The sequence below is a fragment of the Typopeltis vanoorti genome, chromosome 24 (genome assembly GCF_054136105.1).
Source record: "Typopeltis vanoorti isolate ZY-2024b chromosome 24, IOZ_Tvanoo_1.0, whole genome shotgun sequence".
NCBI lineage: Eukaryota > Metazoa > Arthropoda > Arachnida > Uropygi > Thelyphonidae > Typopeltis > Typopeltis vanoorti.
The window spans coordinates 50816903-50841373 of record NC_143572.1 but is presented as its reverse complement, the minus strand read 5'-3'; the positions used below and the strand labels follow the sequence as shown (position 1 = coordinate 50841373).

The 24471-nt window shown below is 37.3% G+C and overlaps 1 protein-coding gene across 2 annotated transcripts in view; it reads left to right on the top strand.

Annotated features, from left to right (window-relative positions):
- The window catches only part of LOC150093190 (guanine nucleotide exchange factor DBS-like), a 450940-nt gene that overhangs the window by 402872 nt on the left and 23597 nt on the right, over positions 1 to 24471 (top strand). For both annotated transcript variants that reach the window (XM_090413275.1, XM_090413276.1), the window contains 2 exons: positions 7245 to 7332; positions 18794 to 19004. In XM_090413275.1, the coding sequence (XP_090269401.1) occupies positions 7245 to 7332; positions 18794 to 19004 (299 nt within the window). The remainder of the gene's footprint in view (positions 1 to 7244; positions 7333 to 18793; positions 19005 to 24471) is intronic.

The window sequence follows — 24471 nt, the reverse complement described above, 5'->3', positions numbered from 1 at the left end:
TCTTATGTGTTTGGCTAATTTGATTATACATTTCATAGTCACTACCATTAACATTACTAGGTCTATAACAACATCCAACCAGCATTTCATTCTATTCACCTCTATCTTACACCATACTGCCTGAAAACTACTATCACTATTTCCCTCTTATATCTCTATTTTGTATGGACATAACTCTTTCTCTGTCATCAATAGCACTCCCCCTTCCTTTTTTATTCTTTCTATCCTCACAAAAGACATCATACCCCTCCATCTCTTTTCCTGTCAGGATTTCATTCTCATCTAACCATGTCTCACTCATTCCAACAATTTTTGGGTGAGCAGACTCCATGAATGCAACTATTTCATTTGCCTTTTTTCTCACACTTCTAGCATTTGTATACAAATATAGCAGCTCATTCCTGGATCTATAGCTAGTTCCACTGATGGTATCAGTAAAACTAAATTCATTTTTATACAAAAGAACTCATTTGATGCAATTTTTTCATACTCAACTCAAGCCATTTCCCTCTCTCCTTATTCATTTTAGAACCTTCAAATCCAACTGTTTCTTCTTGATCCCAGGTCATCCCCTTCCTGTCTACACACATGCATTCATCCTCTTCAAGCATTCACCTTTCTCACACCTTGTTCCTGACCCTCCCCATTTCCCTGTCCATCTTGCACACCTGTTCTCTCATTCTGTATACACCTGCCGCTCACTTCTTCATTCATAACACCTCTTCCACACTGCTTCCCACTTGATCAGATTCGTTCTCTGCACTCAATGTTGATGAAACTTTGGTAAGTCCAATGTCTCTTCTATGAGAGAACAGCAACTTGTTAAGCTCACTGTGACAGGCTGTTACAATTTCAGTAGCTCTAATATCACTTTGTCAAGGTAAGTAAGCAGCAACAAGTTTGCATTTATATCCCATCAGGACACACTCTGATACCCTTTATCAATGAAGTTGAAATCAAAATTCTGGAAATGTTAGTCAAATAGTAAAATTTCAAAGGCAAACTGTCTATTTCATATAACCTAATATGAATTTAGCAGTGTTTTCCTATTTCACACATAAAGTGAAACAGGCAGACCTTATTCGTATAGCAAAAAAAAAACTTTATTAAATTTAACTTCCTTTTGATAATTTTCAGTGTCTTAATGAGACATATTTAAAAGAAGTGATTTTGATGGTAAAATGGAGGCCCCCCCCCCATACTATACACTTTGGACAAGGAAGACGAAGAAAATCTTGGCTGGCAGATATCAGACAGTGGACTGGTATGAACTCTGAGAGACTGCTCAGAATAGCTGAGAATTGCTCAAAATTTGCCAAGGTGGTCGCCGACCTCCGATAGGAGATGGCACTCAAAGAAGAAGAAGAAGTAGTTTGTATTGGATATCAGCTTGGGGGCATTTCTGTAGATGGAGGAATGGAAAGGGCTAGGTATCACCAGCACTTGGAAACTTGTAAAGGAATATTTATTAGCAGCAATAGCAAGTTGTATACTGCAAGTAAAGAAAAAACCCAATTTGTTGGGAAAGTGAATGACAAACAATATCAAACAGGAACTGCAGGTAAAAAAGAGGTTATTATTATTATTATTATTAAAACAAGACCTCATGGAGTCAAAGACTCATCCAGGAGGTCCTTTTATCTCACACACATCTCATCATACCGGGTCTTAAACACATTCAAACTCCTTGCAGACACCACACTCTCAGGCAAGGCATTCCAATCATTCACAACTCTGCACGAAAAAAACCTGCCTCTCACTTCCCTACTCACACCCTCTTTATACAGTTTCCAGGTATGACCTCTGGTTCTCCCCTGATCTCCCACTATTCTATGTAGAACTTCTCCACCATTGATCCTATAACAACCCCTCACCAACTTGTAGGTCTCTATCATATCTCCCCTCTTCCTTCTCTCCACTAGACTCTGCAAATTACATCTTTTCAATCTTTCCTCATACTCAACATTCCAGAGGTCAGAAACTACCTTAGTCAGTCGCCTTTGCACCCTTTCCAACATCTCTTCATCCTTCTGAAAACCAGGTGACCAAATCTTGGCACAATAGTCCATGTGTGGCCTAATCAAAGCCTTATACAATGGAACAAGAATCTCCCTACTTCTACACGTCAGTGTCTTCCTCATCATTCCCAGAAGTCTTTGTGTTGTCTTCACAATTTTGGCGATGTGTCCCCTAAATTTTAGATCCTTATCCACTATCACTCCCAGATCTCTTATTTCCTCTACTTCCAACAATATATTCTCACCAAGCATAAATTCTGCATCCCATCTTTGTTTTCCAAATTTTAAAACCTTACATTTTGCAACATTGAACTCGCATCCCCATTTGCTTGCCCAATCACTCAATTTATTCGAGTCTTCTTGCAAGGCCACAACATCTTCACTACTCTTTATGGTTCGTCCCAACTTTGCATCATCTGCAAACAACTGAATATCTCCATCCAAATCTTCGCCAATATCATTAATATACAAGTTAAATAGTAATGGCCCTAAAACAGATCCCTGAGGCACTCCACTAGTGACTTTCCTTTTCCTGGATATTGCACCCCCATACACAACTTGTTGATACCTATCAGATAGCCAGTCTCCAATCCAATGCACTAATCTAATATCCAACCCCATCTGCTTTAGTTTGACTGTCAACTTATCATGAGGTACTCTATCAAAAGCTTTTGCAAAATCCAAGTATATTACTGTGTATCCTTCTCCTCTGTCTGGAAGAGATATAAGGAGAGAGGTGGAGAACAGAATCATGAAGAATATAAGACTCAGACAGAGAGTGACTAGTATGGAAAGGAAGACAAAACTGGAATATGAGAGGAGATTGGCCCTGAGATCCAAAGAAAATTGTAAGGAATTCTTTCATTATGTGGCCAGTAGGAGGAGAAATGATTGCAGAAGAATGACATTGTTGGATAAAAAAGGGGAAAGGTATCCAAGTAGTGGAAGGAGAATAAGATAGTGCCATTACATAAGGGTGGTAGCAAACTGGAAGTGTCAAACTATACACCAGTTTGTATTTCATCAGTAGTTAAGATTTTGGAGAAATTAGTGAGGGATCATTTACAGCATTGGGCAGATGAGGGTAATGTTATTTGTGAGAATAAGCATTGATTTGTTAAGAAGCACTCCTGCTTTAATAATGTGATTGCCTTTTATAATAAAGTGACAAGAGTGGTTGATGGGAGAAAGTCATATAGTGCCATTTTCAGGGGGGGTTACAAAGGCATATGACAGGGTACCACATGATAAGCTGATATTTAAGGTGCAGCACATGTGTTTAGATGTTAAGTTAGTGAACTGGGATTGGCTATCTGATAGGTATCAGAGAGTTATCAAGGAAACGGAGGTTACAAGTAGGGTCCCACTGAGCTCAGTACTGGACTTGTATTGTTTAACTTTTATATCAGTGGCATTGTCAATGGATTGCAGGGGGATAATCAGTTGTTTGCAGATTATGTGAAGCTGGGAAGGGTTATTAGTAATAGTGCAGATGTGGTAGCCCTGCTAGAGGATTTGAATTAACTAGATGGATGGTAAAATGAATGTGGATATCAGCTTAATTCAGCTAAATGTAAAGTCTTGAAGTTTAGAATACATCAATGGGAGGCTGCATACTCTGTTGGAAAAAACTGTACTGGAGGAAGTGGGAGAGGCAAGGGATCTGGAGGTAATGATTGATAGAAACCTGAAATTCAGAGAACATATTTTAAAGGTGGTGAAGGTAACCCTGTAGATTGTTGCAATACTGTGAAGGATGCTGACCTACAGAGATACAAGAATTGTCATTCCATCATATAAAATCCTGATCAGATGATGGAAGTTAAGAAAGGAAGTTGTGAGCAAGAGGATAAGGAGTGGGTTCTTTGCTTGGAGGGTGGTTTAACCATTGAATGTATTGCCTGATAGAGTGATGAGAACATGAACAGTCAATGGGTTAATGATAGACTTTGTGTTTTCTAGGGTAAGCCTTCCACAATGAGACTTGTGACTCCATGGAGGACTGAATCATAATAATTTCTGCTGTGCTGTGGTAAGATTTTAAAGAAATTAGTAAGAGCTCATATACTTGAATTTGGCAGATGAGGATAGTATTTATGCAAGTCAGCATGGATTTGTCAAAAGGTGCTTTTGTTTCATTAATCTGGTAATATTTTAATTAATTTAATAATATAGTAACAAGAGTGTTGATGAGTGAAGGGAATACATGTTTTTCTTGATTTTTCCAAACACATTTAACAGTTGTTACATCTGATTCCATCAGACATGTCATCAGCTTGGCCATGGATCTCTGAATCCTCTCCACCACCACCTCCTGATTTCCAAGAAATGCACATGACCAATTCTGTGGATAGTAGTCAAGATGTGGCACCTTATGAAGAGGGATAATAACTTCCCTAACTTTCTTTATTTGTCAATGTATTTTTCAGCATCCAAGTAATCCTTTCTTCTATTTTGCTAACTTTTGCAATATGTCTTTTGAACTTCAAATCTCTGTCTATCATCAACCCCATATTCACCTCATCAATTTCTTATAATCCAGTACCATCGATATGATACAAAATGTCATATTTTCATTCTGAAGTGCATTAACTTACATTTTGCAACATTAAATTGGCAACCATTGTCCTTATCCACACTGCCAATTTATTTAAATCATTCTGCAGGATATCTACATTACCTTTATCAACTATTGCCTTTCCCAGTTTTGCATAATCAGCAAACAACTGAATATTCCCCACCCCCAATCTTTCCTAAATATATCATTACTATACAAGTTAAAGAGCAGTGGCCCTAGTATAGAGCTCTAGTGCACTCCACTAGTCGCCCTCATTCATCTTATTTTCACTCCACCATACACTACCCTCTGATGGCTGCCTGTCAGCTAACCCCCTATCCATGCCACCAGCCACATCATTTGCTTCAATATTTGTAATAGTGTTTCATGTTCTGTCAAATTCCTTTGCAAAGTCCAGCAGTATCATCATGTTGCCATTTTTTCCTTTATCCAATTCTGCTGTCACTTCTGTTATAAAATGTGAATAAATTACTATGGCAGGACCCACCTTTTACAAAGCCATGCTGTCCCCTGTAGAGTACTATATTCCTGTCCACCCATTCCTGAATTTTACCTTTAACTAACTTTTCCACTATACTTTTACTACCACTCCAGAGATATTAATTGATCTGTAGTTTTCTGCTTACTTGGAGCCATCTTTATGTAATTGAACTATCTTACTCTCTTTCTAGAGCTTAGATTAAAAAACTTCATCAGAGGCACTCTCATAGCACATGAACTGACATACTGTCCAGTCCCAATACTGTATTTACATGATATTTTTAAGCATGCTGAGTACTTCCAATTCATCCACCTCAATTCTCACTTCACCTCTGTCACATCAGTAAATGAGTCGCTACATGGATGATATATCCTTGCAAAGTGATCACTTAGTAATTCAATTATTTCTTCTGCTTCTGTCACTTTCCTACCATTAGCACTGAGCAAAGTTATCCTTCATAAAATAATCATTCTTTCTCTTACTTTCTATGTAGCAAAGAAACTTAGATTCATTTTGGCCTTCTTAGCTAATTTTCTCTCTTAATCCTTAAACTTGCCATGCACCTTTCTTGCCTGCACTTTGGGTTGCTCATGAGCATGCTAATCTCCTTTTTTGTTTATATCCTTTCACAATGCTTTATTTCTTTCTTTTTTTTTTCTGGTCCTGCTTTTTATTGCTTCTTATCCACTTAATCTCTACTTGGTTTATACTCCTGCCTTTGGGTATGCAGTCTGATACTCTCTCTCAGTCATTCCTTAGCTTCTTATGCATTGGCACTGCTCAAGCTGCCACCTAAGTTTTTCTCATAATTACCAGCTTTGTAGTTCCACATAAACCCTTTCTTGACTAAGAATTCCCCATGTTAAGCAATCTCTCTTAGAGCACAACTGCATGGTTGCTTTCCCCTATTGGAGGTAGAGTTGCTACTATAGTTATAGATAACTTCTTTTACCTATTATAGATAACTGCTGTTATCAGATCCAACCATCATGTGCTATTTCAGGTGATTATCTCTTAGTAACTGTAAATTCCATTTCCATCTTGCCATGTCCTTTCCTCCTTCCAATCTATATCACTAAAGTTGAATTTTTTTGATAATACTCTGTATATAATTGCTACATAATATAACAATTACTATTCAATCCTTATATCAGTGATAGTCACTAGACTGTAGAGAGAGAGATTCAGTTATTTACATAAAATGCAAACCTGAGAAGTTGTTAGGAATAGTGTTGATGTAATTGTACCTGAGAGAAGGATTTGAATAGGCTGTGAAGATGGGAAAATGAGTGGAAATACCACATTAATGTAGATAAGTAAGGTTTTGCACATTGAGATCCACAGATGAAAAGTTATATATTCTTTTGGTGGAAGGAATGGAGAAGGCAAGGGATTTTGAGAGTAATTGTGAATATAGAGTTCAAAGTTAGGGAAACATTATGTAGGTGGTTAATACAGTCCAGAAGTTTGCAGTATTGAGAAGGATAATTGGCAGAGCTAATAATATGGTCCCATTGTATAAGATTCTAATCACATCAGGACTACTATGGTTAGAGATCTAATCACTTGGATTGGAGGGCAATAAATAAACTTTTAAAGGTACAAAGGTGGATAATAAAAACGATATCAGGACTGTGGAATATTAGTTATAAAGATACATTGAAAGTATGTAATATGCAGAGCTTGATCAATAGAAGACAGGAGTGATGTGGTTGAAACAAAAAAAGTTGTTAAGAGAGCTATTTACCATACGTACACTGGAGAGATTTTTCAAAAAGGTTGAACAAAGGGCATTCTTGAAAGTTTCATGAGAGTAAACAGTGTATGAGTTTAAGGAGGTCCGGTAGACTATGTGGCATCTAAAACAGAATTTCTGTGATGAGCCACATCTCTGTGGGTATCTTATGCTAAAAAATAATAAACTGCAATAAGTTTAAAAAATAAAATTTAAAAAAAAAAAGTCATGTTTAACATGACTGATCAATTAGTAGAAGGAGGGATAGAAAATAACTGGTATTGTATTATGATGAAACTATAGTAATTCCTTTTTATAGTATACCATTACAATAAACAAGGCATAAAATAATAGAAATCATAACATTTCATAATAAATAATTGAAACATTATAAGTGCTTGTTTTATTGCTTTATTTCTCTTTGTTTTTTAGATGAAAATATCAAGTTGTATTCAGAGAAAATTCAAAGTACAACTGTTGTAAATGGGTCCAGTCCGCAGTCTCCAACTTCTATAATTGGGTAAATATTTCAGCTCATCTTTCCCTTAATGTGTCTGATTGAATAGTTTATCACAGTTAAGTTTTTAGTTGTTTAGTTGTTTTTAGTTATCTTAATGAAAAACCTGAATTTCTAGGTGAGAAAGCCATCTAACTCACTATCATTTAAATCCTTATATGGATTGCCTGTGTCCTAAATAGAATTTATCATCATTGTCAAACCTCCATAGAATTGAAAGGTCCTCAGTATCAAACACAATGCTTATCATACCGTGTCTTTTACTTGTTTCACCTCTCTTCACACTCTCCTTATACTACTTTCAAGGATGACTTTTTCTTCTATATCCATCTCCCTCTCTTTTCGAAATATCTCTTTTCTGGTATAACTTAAAACTTTTATGCTCCAATGATATTGTCCTTTTCCTTCAATCAGTTACACTCTGTAAATAACAACATTCTACAATCTGTTGTCATAATTAACATTCCAGACAGCCAGATATCACTTTAATCTCCTCAAGATCCTTTCCAGTATCTTTTCATCTTCACAAAAACCAGATGAATAAAATAAATATGTACAATAGACCATCTGTAACCTGATGAAGGCCACAGATGGTCTTTAGTACAACTACAACTTCTTCACTAATATATACTGCTTGGAAAGAAGTCATTGGACACCATAGTGTGAGGAACAAACAGTCATGATGTTGACCTTAATAAGATGTAGGATCCCCTTTCACTGTGATGACTATGACAGTTATATGGGACATACTTTCCACAAGCATACGATAGCAATCATTGAGAAATTTGGACCATTCTTCCTGTATGAATGTAATGAGGTCCTCGGTTGTTATGGGGGTGAACATCCCTTGACCTTACCCGTTGCTCCAGTTTATACCACAGATGTTCAATAGGGTTGAGATCAGGACTCTGTGAAGGTCAGGCAAGTGTGATGGTCCATGTCCACAAACCATGCAGTACAGTAATGATATGGTATATTTCAGCAAGACATGCTGAAAGAGACAATGGTCAGTTCCATAGAAATGCCACAAAGTAGGAAGCAGTATTGCATTGTCCAGAATGTTCAAATACCTCTTGGAGTTCAATGTTTGTGACACCACAAGCAGAGGTCTGTGGCCAAACAAGGAAAAACAGGACCATACTATTACACCACCACCTCTGAATTTCATAGTTGGGATTATGCACTCTGGTAAGAGACTTTCACTGGACAACTGCACATTCTTCGGTCCCATGGAAACTCGTGTTGTGAGCCTTGGTTCTGAATATTTTTGTGCCAATTCATGTTCCAGTCGATGTTAAGAACTCTGCATTCAGTGTTTCATTTCACCCGACAAATGATGGTTTCAGGCATCATTCGTTGGAACATGTATTTGCACAAAACATTCAGAACTGAGGCTCACAACGTGGGTTTCCATGATAGGACCACAATATGCAAGTCCCTACATTTCCTGAACCAACAAGCAGTATCATCTTCAGTGTTGCAAAGACTCTGGTTCTCCCCAGATCTCCCACTGTTTACTGTAGAATGTCTCTAACATTGATCCTATAACAACCCCTTACCAACTTGTAGGTCTCTATCATATCTCCCCTCTTCCTTGCTAAAATCCTTTGTGTTTTTCTCACACTTCAGGCAGCAGGATCTTTAAATTTCATGGTCTTGTTTACCTTCATCCATCCTCATGTACTGTATCTCATTCACTCTCTTTAATATGGCAGTAAATTATACTGAGGTTGCACATGCCACTAACATTACATCTTTACCTTCTGAATGTAAAAACTTTACACTTTGCAACATTAAATTGGTAGCTCACTTATGTGTCTACAAAGTGTGTATGTGTGTATATATATATATATATATATATATATATATATATATATATCTCCCTCTTGTGTGTCTACAAAGTATATATGTAGACACATGAGTGGGCTATCACTGGTATCTCTCTCTCACACACACACACACACACACACACACACACACACACACACACACACACACACACACACACACACACACACACACATACACACACACACACACATTTATAAAGATTGACATTCATTTAACTCCTTATACTGTCCTCAGTTTGCCATTAACTGGATATCTTCATCTAAATTTCTTTCATTATTGGACCAACCGGTCTCCTATCAAACTCAGTAACTTGCTATCCATTTCCAACCCTTCCAATTTAAATACTAATTTGTCGTGTGGAAATCTAATAAAGACCTTTGTAAATTCCAAATACACTGATGTAATATGTATTCACTCCTTTTTTTTTTTTTAGCCTTGTTGCAATACGTAAGTAATTTATTATTATTATTCCTGACACGTCCAAGGAGTCCAGAGACTCATCACGGGAGAGGACACCTACAACTTTCTCAACTGATACAACTGTCTCAACCACTACACTGAACCTCTACTACGAATCATCTCCATCAACACCATCTACTGCCCACCTCCACCACAATTGGTATTCTATGTCTGTAAATTGCGTGTGTTCTGAAGGGCCGATTTGTCTGTATGCGGGATGAAAAACCCAAGTTTCCGGGAGAAAAAACCCTGCTACCTTCATATGAAATCGGCTACTCACCTTCGATTGAAATCGTCCAGATAAAGATTCCTCCCATCGCGACGAGAATCGAACTTAGGCCTATTCCAATCGAAGGGCGCAATGTTCCGCTGTTCTTCCAATTGCGCTATGGAAGCGCTTCACATCAGCAACCCTATTATTAACCCATTTCTAGATTCTGTTTCTCAACCATCCTCTGTATCTTAATCACAACTCCAGATATACAGCTTGCTTGGTTAGCTGAGCAGTTAGTATATTCACTTTCCGACCAAATGGCTGCAGGTTTGAATCTTGTTGTATGCATGTATATTTTATGAATATCTTTAAGTAGTAGTAAGTGAATTTTCTTGCCTAGTGTGGTGGTTTTACACTTGTTACTGGAGGCCTGAAGTGGCTGGAAAAAAAGGACTACCATGTTTAGTCTCAAGAGTGGTTTCTGAATTATATCACCCCTCATCCTGCCATAATACTAAAACTGATATGTTGTGGAATTTGCATGGAAAAAAGTAATTACATCCCATTGTCCCGTGTTGTAATGAGTACACAAAATTTATTAACATAGTTTTTGAGTACTCATAGTTATCACTGATGATTTCATCTTGAAAAAGGTGATATCATACAAAGATTACATGAAGAAGGAATGATGGAGTAACTAATAGAGTTGGTATAAGGTGGAATGTAATCAGTTACATGAGGAGTGTAAGGAACAAGGTGACTCATTTGGAGGGAAAGCAAAAGTTCAGTACAAACAGAGCTTAGCTAATTAGGAAAATAAAAATACCAAAGTTACTTAGATATGTTAGTAGTAGTATTATTTCCAAGTCTTGAAGGCTCATCGTGGGAGGTTTAACACTCACAGATTCATAGCTAACATAGCTTGACTCGAACATATTCAGCATTGGAGCACTCCCCACTCACTCTAGCAATGCATCACCTTCCATGCAAAAAAAAAAAAAAAAACTGTTTCCAGTGGAAGAGAAATATTGGATGATGCTGATATGGCCTTAAAAAACTTCGCATTTGGTCTCTAGAGGAGGTTTTCCTGGATTATCCAACCCTTAGCCCATTCATTATTCTACCCATTTCCAACTTTTGAATGCTGGACTTGTGTTTAAAACATTACTGTGTGTGTGTGTGTGTACACTTTTCATTAGTTATCATTTCTCTTCTGCTTAACTTTATATTTGAGTTAGTCCATGGGATTTTTCTTCACTTTTTATTTATTACTGCTCATATGGAACTTTGCTTTCCCTTCCAACTAAGATCACCTTTCTAGCCTGTTTTTATGCTCCTTGTATAACTGAATATTGCTTTTCATCTTATACTACCTTTCAGATTGCCCGATTAATTGCACCATTTACACTTATCCTATTTAACTTCCTGACTTTGTTCACACTTTTCTGTTCATTCATGATTTTTTTTTTCTCAGTTTACTTACTGCCACGTCTTGTACCAGCATCCAAGCAACATTGATCTACTTTCCACCTAACTCCTCATTCCATGTTTCAAGTTATCTTTCTTAACAATCTCTTCAATAACTTAACCATAACATTGCTGGCCTGTTGGATGAGTGGCTAGTATACTCACTTTGATTTTCCCAGTTCATCATTCAAGACTTACATTATTAATTTTCTTACTCTTTATTTCTTCTTCCAGCAACACTTTCATGTCTTTTTTTCATTGCATGTTTCTCACTTTTTAAATTATTTATGCCTGCTAAAAGAATCAATTCTTTTACACTCCCTCTCTTCATGGCAAGCTAATAACTTCACTGATATTATTATTATTTTGTGACACCTCCAGGGAGTCCAAAGACTCGTCGAGGGAGGGCACCTACTTTACAACTCTGTCTTCACTACTCAGTTCACCAACTATACCAACCTCATCTACTGCTCATGACCACCACTTCCACAGACAATCAGAAACATCCATGCCCACGGTGGGATTTGAGTTCACAGCTTTTTGGCTGGAGAGCAGATACACTAACTACTCAGCCATAGTCTTGATCTTTGCACATGGAAAACACTTTCATTACATTTTCATCAAGCACACCTCATATCATAGAATCCCAACACCACTCTCTTATTATTTCCAGTTTCTCATGCTTTTGTACTCTTCCCACTTACTTTTCCTATCATTCTCTTCCATGCCATGCCAGTCACCTTCTCAAGTTGTTTGAGCTTACCTTTGTCCTGACTCCCCATAAGCACACTATTTCACTATTTCTTTCTTCATTGCTATCTTGTCATTCACATTATTTTCAACCACTTCTTTCATATTCTTATTCATCTGCATCAGCAGTTCATATTTCATCTGCAATCACTCACTCATTCAACTATCTATAACACTCTTGATTTCATACCTTTTATCATTAGCATTTGTCACTTCATTTTCTAACTTTCACAACGTCTTGAATTTTTCCAGCACTCGCTCATCAAACATTTCTGACAAACCTTTTCTCAACTTTTGCTTTCCTATCATAAGCAGTCACTTAGTAATGAGTATGTTGAGCACATCACACACACACACACACACACACACACACACACACACACACACACACACACACACACACACACACACACACACACACACACACACACACAACACAAACTCACTCATGTTAAATTCTTTGAACATTTTGGTTGCATTTGTTCTTGTTTGTGTCATTGCCACATAAAATGTTTTGTGCAGTATAGTAATACTGTACTATACTAGCCTCCATGAAATCTGAAGACCTCATCACATGAAGTCGAATACCTTGCCTTGAACACATTCAATGTTGGAGCATTCACTACCCTCTATGGCAATGCATTCCACTCATTCACCACCCACTAAGCAAAAAAAAAATAATTTTTTTTTTCACTTCTTTACTCACACGATCTTTGTACAGTTTCCAGGGATGACGTCTCATTCTAGCTGGCCTGGTTGGCTGAGTGGTTAGTGTATCTGTTCTCCAGCCAAGAGACTGCAGGCTCAAATCCAGCCAAAGATATGGATGTTTGCAATTTTTCTACTAACTCTGAAGACTATATGAACTGCTGTAACCTGTGTCTTGGTGCCGTATGACCATTGATGTCTTTGAGCCATAGAAATCAAATAAAAATTAAACCTTTCATTCTTGCATCACCCATTTTACTATGCGATAATTTCCCTGTATCTATTTGGTAGGATCCTCTCGCTAGCTTTGTATGTTGCATTCATATCTTCCCTCCTATGCACCCAACTCAGAAGACAATGTTCCCTCAATCTATCCTCCTGCTCAATATTCCAGAGTCCTGAGATAGTCTTAGTTATTTGCCTGTACACTCTCTCTAATATTTCCCTTTCACCAATATATAGCCAGGTGACCAGATCTCTGCAAAGAATTCCAAGTGAGGCCTCCTTATTCATACAAATCAACATTCTTTGCATCATAACAGAAATTTTCTGGGTAATAACTCTTAGCCAAACATTACTGATCTCTTTAATTTTGCCATCCATTCTGGTTACTTCTTTTGGAAGAACACCTTATATAAACAGATAGATGGTGCTACTTCCATGGTATCTCCCATCTTCTGGCCAGTTTCTATATAGCGCTTTGGAAAACATGCTCTTGATGCTACCATTCCCAAACCTTATTTGGCTGAGATCTACTTTTTCTTTCTCTGCCTCAACAGCCAGCATCTCAGAATCCAGAAAATATTGGGATGCTTGGCACTCATATATATGTCACAAATCTTACAGAACAAGCACAATCACATAGTCATAAAAAAAAAAGAAAAATACTACCAATAAAGGTAATTGATATCATGAAATATTTACTGAAACAATATCATTTATCTGTATGCCAGCATGCTGCTTGCAATGCTCCACTAAACACCCTTTTGTGAATCCCTCTAATGGACTATTCATGGCATAACCAAATAGTTCATTGTACTGCTGGTTATCCATTTGAAGAAATTGTATAAAGTCTGGTGGGGGAAAAAAAATTTCCAATAAGGACTAAAGCTTCCATGAGAACATAAGTGTATAATGAAATGATGTCTAAATTTGTAAGAATGTCTAGTGACAATTTTCTGACAGTATAAGTTGAATTTGTGCTGAATGAAGGTATATCCAATATGATTGTTTATCATGAAGTGGGGTGTAATATTAATGACTAATAATATTACACCCAATATTATTAGTCATTAATAATAATGACTAATAATATTGGGTGCAGTTTTATGACAAAAAAAGGCTTGTCATGACTTCTTAGTGATACTATTTTCCCCCTTTGGGATCCTGCCTATCGCAAAATTCACAACAATCAGGTGAGGGATATGTAGTAGTTGCTGTAGTTAAGATTCAACTTGTTTGAACATTCTGTAAAAATGGGTGGTAATGTCATCAAACCCAGGCCTTATTAACATTTAACCTACTCAATCTGATTCATTCACCTCTAGTCCATATAGCATTTGATGTCTATATAGCATCTGCATGTTATAGAGTGTGGGTGGCTTGTCTGGGCAACATTGAGTGAAGAGGAATTGTCTTGGGCCACATATTATTATTATTATTCGTGACACCTCCAAGGAGTCCAAAGACTCATCGCGGAAGGACACCTATTGTACAACTCTCCATCTCCACCACCACACTGAATCTCTACCACCAATCAACGACATCAGCGCACAACTTCCTTTATTTTTAAAATTTTTTATTATAACATTAAAAAAGAGGGCAGCATAAACACAAAACTAGTAAGATATTTGGCCTTATTTACATGAAACTAATGCATTATTGTCTGTTTCAATGGAAGTTGTTGAATTCATAGTGAGCTCATGAAGTTCTTGTGAGAAATTTTTGATCTAACTTGACTCTTCATATGCTTCATTCTTGTTCACAAATGTATGCACTACCAAAAAGCAATGACATGAACAAAGTGTGATTGTGAAGTGAAGGATAGTTTTCTCTGGGAAGATAGGTCTTAAAAAATCTATCAAAGAGACATGATCAAATTTTTCTTTGAGTTAAATATATGATTTGCAACTTTATACATTCCATTTGAAAATTCGAAGGTAATGTATTTATGTCAACTGAAAATGGAGTTGCAAATAAAAAAAAAAATTGATAATTTTTTCTGAAATCTTGAAACCTATTCCCAAATTCCTACATCAAAACGGAAAGAAAGACAGCATATTTTTCACGTCACATAATAATGTTAAAAGTTTAAGATCTTATGGGGCTAACAGTCCAGGGCTATCTGCAGGTTGGACATCTCTGTTGTAGGGCATCATTAACATAGTATGATGTACATTTACAGAGCATGTTTAAAGAATTCTACTGCATCTTTCTCTCAGTAGTCACTTTGCCATTCCCAGCATTCTGTAATTCTTTTTGGCTTGTCAAATAGTAGAAAATTGCCTTGGATTTCCTCAGCTTAGCTGATTTAAACTCGAACTTTTTCTTTCCTTACCATGCTTGTCACTTTTCCTAGTGAAAAGTTTGGTAAGACAGCATTTTGTACTCCTGATGCATCTAGTGATTATTATTGTTATTATTATTCAGGCCTCCATGGAGTCAAAAAGACTCATCGTGGGAGGTCCTTTCTAAGAAACACAAGTCTATCAAGACTCATCGAGGGAGGTCCCTCCTAGGAAACACAAAGTCAGAACTTCCTGCTGTTCAACCAAGCGAAAGAACTCCTCAGTATCAACCCTGTAACCACCTCTCAACAGTTTAAAAGTCTCAATGATATCACCTCTCCTCCTTCTATCCACCAAACTCTGCAGTCCACACTCCCTCAGCCGATCCTCATAATTAACATTGTACAGTCCTGAAACCATCTTTGTTATCCGCCTTTGTACCCTTTCCACAGTTAATTTATCCCCCTTCAAATCCAGGGGACCAAATCTGAGAACAATAGTCTAAGTGTGGTCTAATCAGAGTCTTATATGACAGAATGATAACCATTTTATCTCTCCAGGTCAGTGTCCTTCTCATTATTACATCAATCCTCTCTGTTACCTTCACTACCTTTGCAATATGTCCCCTAAATTTCAGGTTTCTATCAATCATCAACCCCAGATCTCTTGTTTCTCCTACTTCCTGCAGTATATCTCCTCCAATAGAGTATGCAGCGTCCCATCAATGTTTCCCAAACCTCAAGACCTTACATTTTGCTGCATTAAACCGACACCCCTATTCATTTGCCCATCTATCTAGCTTATTCAAATCCTCTTACAGGGCTACCACATCTGCACTATTACTAATAACCCTTCCCAGCTTTGCATCATCCACAAACAACCGAATATCCCCTTGCAATCCATGAACAGTGTCATTGATATAAAGGTTAAACAATATAGGTCCCAGTACTGAGCCCTGTGGAACCCCACTTGTAGCCTTCTGCCCCTTTGATATTTCTCCACCATACACAACTCTCTCTGATACCTATCAGACAGCCAATCCCGAATCCAGTTGACCAATCTGACATCCAGACCCATGTGCTGGAACATGAATATCAGCTTATCATGTGGCACCTGTCAAATGCTTTGCTAAGTCTAGGAAAATGGCAGTATATGCCTTTCCCTCATCTAATGCTCTTGTAACTTTATCATAAAAGGCTAGCATATTGCTAAAACAAGAGCATCCCTTCACAAATCCATGTTGACTCTCACTGATAACATTATCCTCATCTGCCCAATGCTGTATATAGTCCCTCACTACTTTCTCCAAGATCTTACTAACTTACTGGCCTATAATTAGACACTTCTGCTACCGCCCTTAAGCAATGGCACTATCTTACCCTCCTTTTACTCCATGGGCACCTTTTCCGCAGCCAGACTTTCATTGAAAACCCAGGTCAAGGGCACTGTCAGTTCCCCAGCACATTCTCTCAAAACTTGTGGTGAAATACCATCCAGTCCCACAGCTTTACTAACATCCAGAATGCTCAGTATGTGAAACACATTCTCCTTCTGCACTTCTAAACCTCGTACTAATGTACTACTGTTGATGCATTACTGAGAACATGTCGAGACCATAGGAAAAGTTGTATAGTGGATAATTTGCTGAAGTGAATTCTGATAACATAGTATTGTGCTAATTGGACTTCATTCAGGACTTTCCAGCAGCTGTAGTGAATGAATTTGTTATAATAGTATTTGCTGTAGTTGAGATTCAATTGCATATCTCCTCCATAATAATTTCTTTATCCGGCATTCCTTGTCTAATTTTACTGTTCATTCATTTCACTCTTTTGTTTGCCTGACTCTTCACATACAGTTGCATGTTGCCATATCAGACATGTTCTAACCAATGCCATGTTGCATCAATCTTTTTTTCCCTTATGGCTTATTATTCTATGATATTGATTAATGTTAGGATGTTATATAGCTCTTTATTATTACCCGATTTTTAGTTTCACATATATATCCCTTTTTTATTTACAACACACAGGCCTTAAAAACTCGAAGCTATCTATACAAACAGATGTATGCAAACAACCATGTCTTGTATGTAATTCAAAGTCATATCCTGTAAACAAGCAGCAGCTTTTACTAACCTGAACTACTGAAGCAGGCCACTAGCTATCTCTTATCTTTACTCAAAGCCAACACTCATTCATCATATGCTAAGATGTTGTCTCTCAGAAATTTTAGAAATTCATTCTTTGCTTGTATATGCTATCTTATGGGAAAAAACACTTATCTTTCCAGTGTGTTTCCAAAGTTAAAATCCCTTATTGGGATCACTCCCTTTTTACTTGCCCATTTAGCTTGCCTAAATATCAAAATGTTGTCCAAAATTGTCTATAACCTAATGACATGACCATTCGTCAACATATGGATGCCTGCGGTGAAGTTTGAAGGGGGATGCAGAAACTTTAGAGTGAGTGTCTATGAAGGCAGATGATAGAATTATATCAGGACTATAAAATGTCTGTGAGAATACTAAAGGCATGTAATTTACATAATTTGGTAGAGGTAAGTTATTAAAGAGTATTTGCCAAATATCTGTTTGGAAAATTTTTCATAGGGTAGAACAAGTCTTCTCGCAGCAGGTCTTTCAGTCCTATAAAAATCCTATAGAAATCATCATCAGTTACATCAGTCTTAGGACTGGTAGCTCAGCAGCAGTTTCCTCCATTGCACTCTGTCATTGGCTTTCTTAATCTCTTGGTAACTCCTCAGGCCCATGCTTTCTTTGACTTGGTCAAGGCAAAATAGAGAGGAAAATCCCCTTCTTCTTTTTTGCCTTCAGTTATTCTTTCCACAGGTTTCTGCTGCCTTATGATTGCTATGCAATCATAAGGCAGCAGAAATATGTGGGAAACTAAACCACTCTTCAAAGCTAGTTTATTATTGCTGAGCATCCTGCAATGAATAAGAAGACTCATCTTAGAAGGCCTGCAGTAACTATTCTTCATGTGACACCTATCATGTTTTTCTTTGAACTCATTCACTGACAAAGCCCTCATCACTGATTCTGGGAAACCGCTCTTCAAGCAAAAACTGGTCCTCGTGCTCTTATATAGCTATGCTCTTGCATGATTTCTGGGAGGTGGTGAGAAATCTCTTGTTCTTTCCCTAGTATATGTATCTATTGGTACAGTGGAACATTGCAGTTTCTTTGATTATGATTCATTTCAAAACAGTATTTCCTATTTCCTAAAAACTTTCACAATAACAATACATTTATGAATGTATTATTATTATAATCTGTTCAAGTGAGTGTTTAGATTTGTCAGGATTAGGAATTTCTGAATTTCCTGACCTTCACGTGTCTTTGATACAAATTTGATACATATTTATGGTATTATCTATTATAATAAATGTCAGTGATATATAAATGCATCAGCTTTATGATAATTTTTCTTGGGATTGAAATGAATGAACATATAATTTATAACTTTTTTTATATTTTTTATAATAGGACTTTTAACACAGTTGGAAGCAATAATACTTTGGATAATTTCCCAATCAGTAACAATAATGATGACCAATTAGACACTTCTTTATCTCTTGTTACAAATGGTCAAGTTGATGAAAGATCCCATGTAGATAACCAAGAAGATGGCTGGTCTACAGAAGAATTATCCCAGGATGAAGATGAAGATGGGGACATCTACAGCAATACATTTGAGGTTAATGGAGAAATGTTTTTCATTTGTTTCATAGCAATAAGAAAATCAGAATAAATATTCTCACTTTGTATGAAAAAGTAAGGAAATAATTATAGATAGCCATTTTGTGATTGAATTTTGTGTAGTGACATCACTCATTATCACAAAGGAAACTGTTCTTGGCTATTTTTCCATTAAAATCACCCAAATATAGCAAAAAAATGGGTAATAGCAAAAGAAGCCATACAATAAAAATTACGTGTTATATCAAATCATTTTGGCAGTGACTTGAAATGATGATGAATAAAACTATGAAAAAAAATATTTATGAAGCAAATAACACATAGGACTTGTTTTACCAAAAAAAGAAGAAAAAATTCTCTACTGTAAAAAAACCAAATAAACATTAGCCTTCTCTTTATATGCAATACAATTTAAAAAGTTCAAAATTGAATTTTAAGTTGTCATCTTTGTTATTCTCATAAGAAACATCATTATGTGCAGTGAATGTAATAGTATGACACACTGACCTATTTTTAGCTTAATGTATTATAGATGTATATAATTTTGTTTTTGCTTGATTGTACTATTATGCTATTACAAATAGTTCAGTAGATACCAAAAAAATCACAAATTCCTGAAATGTACCCTCAAGGATGTACAGGTTATTATTATTATTCAGACCTCCATGGAATCAAAAGACTCATCATAGGAGGGCCTTCCTAAGAATCGCAAAATCTATCATACCACTCCTTGAAATCATTGACTGTTCTTGCTCTCACTACTCTATCAAGCAAAGAAACCACTCCTCACCCTTTTACTCACAGCTTTCTTTTGTAACTTCCAGGGATGGCCCCTTGCCATCGTTGTTCTTACTGTTCCACCAAGTGAAAGAACTCCCCAGTGTCAAATCCTGTAACTACTTCTCAGCAGTTTAAAAGTCTCAATCATATCACTTCTTCTGTCTACCAAACTCTGCAATCCACATGCCCTCAGCCGATCTTCATAACTAACATTGTAGAGTCCTGAAACCATCGTTGTTATCCACCACTGTACTCTATCCACAGTTAATTTATCCCCTTCAAATCATGTGGACAAATTTGAGAACAGCAGTTTAAGTGTGGTCTGATCAAGATCTTATACAATGGAACAATAACTCATCTATGCAGGTCAGCATCCTTCTCAGTATTACAGCAATCCTCTGGGTTATCTTCACCACCTTTGCAATATGTTCCCTGAATTTGAGGTTTCTATCAGTCACCACCTCCAGATCTCTTGTTTCTCCTACTTCCTCCAGTACAGCTCCTCTAATAGAGTATGCAGCCTCCCATCGATGTATCCCAAACTTCAAGACGTTACATTTTGCTGAATTAAACTGCCTCTGCCATTCATTTGCCCATCTGTCTAATTTATTCAAATCTTCTTGCAGGGCTATCACATCTGCACTATTACTAATAACCCTTCCCAGCTTCACATCATCTGCAAACAACTGAATATCCCCCTGAATCCACTGACAATGTAATTGATATAAAGGTTAAACAACATAGGTCCCAGTACCGAGTCCTGTGGGACCCCCACTTGTAACCATGCACAACTCTCTGATACCTATCAGACAAAAAATCCTGAATCCAGTCGACTAACCCGACATCTGTACCCATGAGTCGCAACTTAAATATCAGCTTATCATGTGGCACCCTGTCAAATACCTTTGCAAAATCCAAAAAAATGGCAGTATATACCTTTCCCTCATCAACTGCTCTTGTCACTTTATTATAAAAGGCAACCATATTACTAAAGCAAAAGCACCCCTTAACAAATCCATGTTGACTCTCACAGATAACATTACTCTCATCTGCCCAATGCTGTATATGGTCCCTCACTAATTTCTCCAAGATTTTTACAACTACTGACGAAACACAAACTGGCCTATAATTAGACACTTCCAGTTTGCTACTGCCCTTATGCAATGGCACTCTTCCATCTATTCCTTAGGTATCTTTCCTGTAGCCAGACTTTCATTGAAAAGCCAGGTCAATGGATATGTCAGTTCTTTAGCACAATCTCTCAAAACCCGTGGTGAAATACCATCCAGTCTCACAGCTTTATTGACATCCAAAGTCATCAGTATTTGGAATACATATCCTGTTGCACCTCCACCTCTAAACCCATGCGCTGCAAACCTGCCCTATCCCTCTACTATTAAAACTTAGTTCTCCAGGATGAAATACTCATCAATTCTCTTCCTATCCTGCTGAAAAATGCTGGACCCTGCTACTTCTATTCCTTATTAAAACACTTAAGGAATTGAACAACGTAGTTAAGGATATAAATTAAACTTCTTGGTTCTTCTTGGCCTGTAGATGTTACCAACAGATTAAAGCCATTTAACTCTATACCCCCCCCGTATTTACGGACTCCCAAAAATACACAAAGAAAATGTGCCATTACGTCCCATAGTGGATGGCATTGATTCCCCCACATACAAATTAGCTAAACATTTGGCCAAAGAGCTCACACACTATACTGGCAACACACCATCACACATAAAAAAACTCAGCCCATTTCAAAGCCAGCATAGAAAACCTTACACTCCAACATACTGACATAATGGTCAGCTTTGATGTCTCCTCTTTATTTACAAATGTCCCACTCAAGGAAACTTTAGAGCTAATCCAAGCTAAATTTTCTCCCAATATCTCAGCCTTATTTCAGTTCACAATGAACTCAGGCTATTTCGTTTGGCAGGGAAAATTCTACAAACAAATAGAGGGGACAGCCATGGGTTCACCACTCTCCCCACCCTTGGCCAATTTCTTTATAGAGACCTTTGAAGAAAAAGCCTTAGCCTCTGCCCCACAAAAACCAACCATATGGCTTCGCTACGGTGATGATGTGTTCGCTATTTGGCCACATGGCTCTGAAACACTTCTCTCCTTCTTAACACACTTAAACAACCAACACCCCAGAATCAAATTCACCCTGGAAAAAGAGGAAAAAAACAGCCTCCTTAGAAGATGGCAACGTGACGTTGCCAAAATATCGGAAAATATTTATTAAAGTTTAATTTAATTTATATCCTTAACTACGTTGTTCAATTCCTTAAGTGTTTTAATAATGCATAACCGACGTATAAGCTTGTCTATGAGAATCTACTTCTATTCCTGTTATTATATCATCTTCCATCAACCACGTCTCTGAGATCCCAATAATCTTTGGCCAGACTGATGCTATCAGTGCCACCCATTCATCTCCTTTATTCCGGAGACTCCTAGCATTAGTATAAAGCATAAAAACGTCACTGTTTCTATACCTATCATTATCTCCTCCAGACTCCACTGGACTCGGTGTTAACTGATGACGTCCTCCTTCCCCAAAGCACTCATTCCCACAAGAGGCCACTACTGCTACCATCCACTCTGGGAATTTTTAGTTTCCTTGCGTTGACACACCAACTCATTCAGAAAGCAGCAATCTCTCCAACTGCCTATGTCCTTCCTCATTCAAATGCAAACAGTCTCTCACATACAGTTCCTTTCTGTTATCAAATGCCCTCCATGCATCCATTCATCTCTCACCATTAATCTGTTATCTGTTTAAGACTCCAACATTATCAAAACTTATATTTCTGTCTTCTAAGGCCTTTTTTACTGTATCAATCCACGTATATCTTGGTCTTCCTCTGGGACTTTTTCTTGCCAACCTGGCAGGAAATACTTGTTTTGCTAATCTTTCCTCTCACATTCTGTTTAAGTGACCATACCACCTGAGATTAGCTCTGTCAATACATTCCTGGATGCTAACAATGTCTAGTTCTTTCTTAGCATCCTCATTTTTAATATTATATTGCCATGGATGCCATCTGTTCATACCCCTAATCTTTCTCAGAACTCTCATATCTGTAGTCTCTAGTCTTCAGTCAAATGTTTTATTTCTAACCCAGCTCTCAGATCCATAATTAAAATTGGTGTGAATACTGTCTTATGTACAGCTAATTTAGTGTTTTGACTAATTTTTCTCTTATTCCATATAAATTTATTATTATTATTAACATCTGACCTATATGGAGTCAGAGACTCATCATGGGAAGTACACACTATCGTAGACAGTGCTCATCCAACCATGTTTTAAACTGATTCAATATGTCTACACCCACAACACACTTAGGCAATGCACTCCACTTACCAATTGACTTCATATTCAGTTGACTGTCGATGTGAATATTCAGTTGACTTCCAACTATACCGGCTTTGTTGATTCTATTATCTATTTCCATATTTAATTTACCATTTTCACTAAAAATTGTGCCTAAGTATCTGAAATGTTTTACTTTATTAATATTATTATTATTACGGGTATCTCCATGAGTCGGTAGACTCATCGCGGGAGACCCAAACTATCAAAACAATATCTATCATATCTGTTCTTGGATTCATTTACAGATGAAGAACTCGCAACCGAGTCAGGCAATGCATTCCACTCATTCACCATCCTCCAGGCGAAAAACCTCATTCTCACACCCTTGTTAACCACACTTTTCCTTAATTTCCAGGGATGACCTCTTGTTCTTCCATCACTATCACACAGCTGAAACATTTCCCCTTCATCAATCTTATAAAAACCTTTTACTAATTTAAATGTTTCTATCATATCCCCCTCTTCTCTGCCTATCAACCAATCTCTGCAATCCATAAGCTCTCAATCTATCAATGTAGGGAGCATTTTTTACATCACTCACCAACTTAGTCACTCTCCTCTGAACCCTTTCCACAACCTCCTCATCTCCAAGGAATCCAGGTGACCAGACCTGAGCACAGTAATCTAAATGTGGAAGTATCAACACTTTATAAAGGGTAATAATAACCTCTTTATCTCTGGTTGTTAGTGTATTCCTCAATAACCAAGTAATCCTATGTGCAATCTTTGGACACCTTAGCAATGTGTCCCCTGAACTTCATCTCCCTATCTACCAACACCCCCTAAGTCTCTAGCCTCATCAATCTCTTGGAGTACTGTTCTATCAATGTGGTACACAGCTGGTAATCTTTTAATCCCAAAATGCATAACTTTACACTTTTCCACATTGAACTGATATCCATTTCCTTTTGCCCATTTTACCAGCTTATTTAAATCATCCTGCAAACTTTATTGCGCTACCCAACTTTGCATCATCAGCAAACAACTGAATATCTCCCTTTAAGTCATTTCCTATATCATTTATGTACAAATTAAACAACAATGACCCAAGCACAGAGCCCTGAGGCACACCACTGGTCACCTGCCTCATCCTGGACTCTGCTCCTCCATACACCACCTTCTGGTATCTCTCCCTGAGCCATTCTCATATCCATATCACCAGTTTAGTATCCATCCCCATCTGCTCCAATTTGCGAAACAGTAGCCTTAGCAAAATCCAGAAGAACTACTGTGTAGCATTTCCTTTGTCCAACTCAGATGTCATTCTATTATAAAAAGCTAATAAATTGCTAAG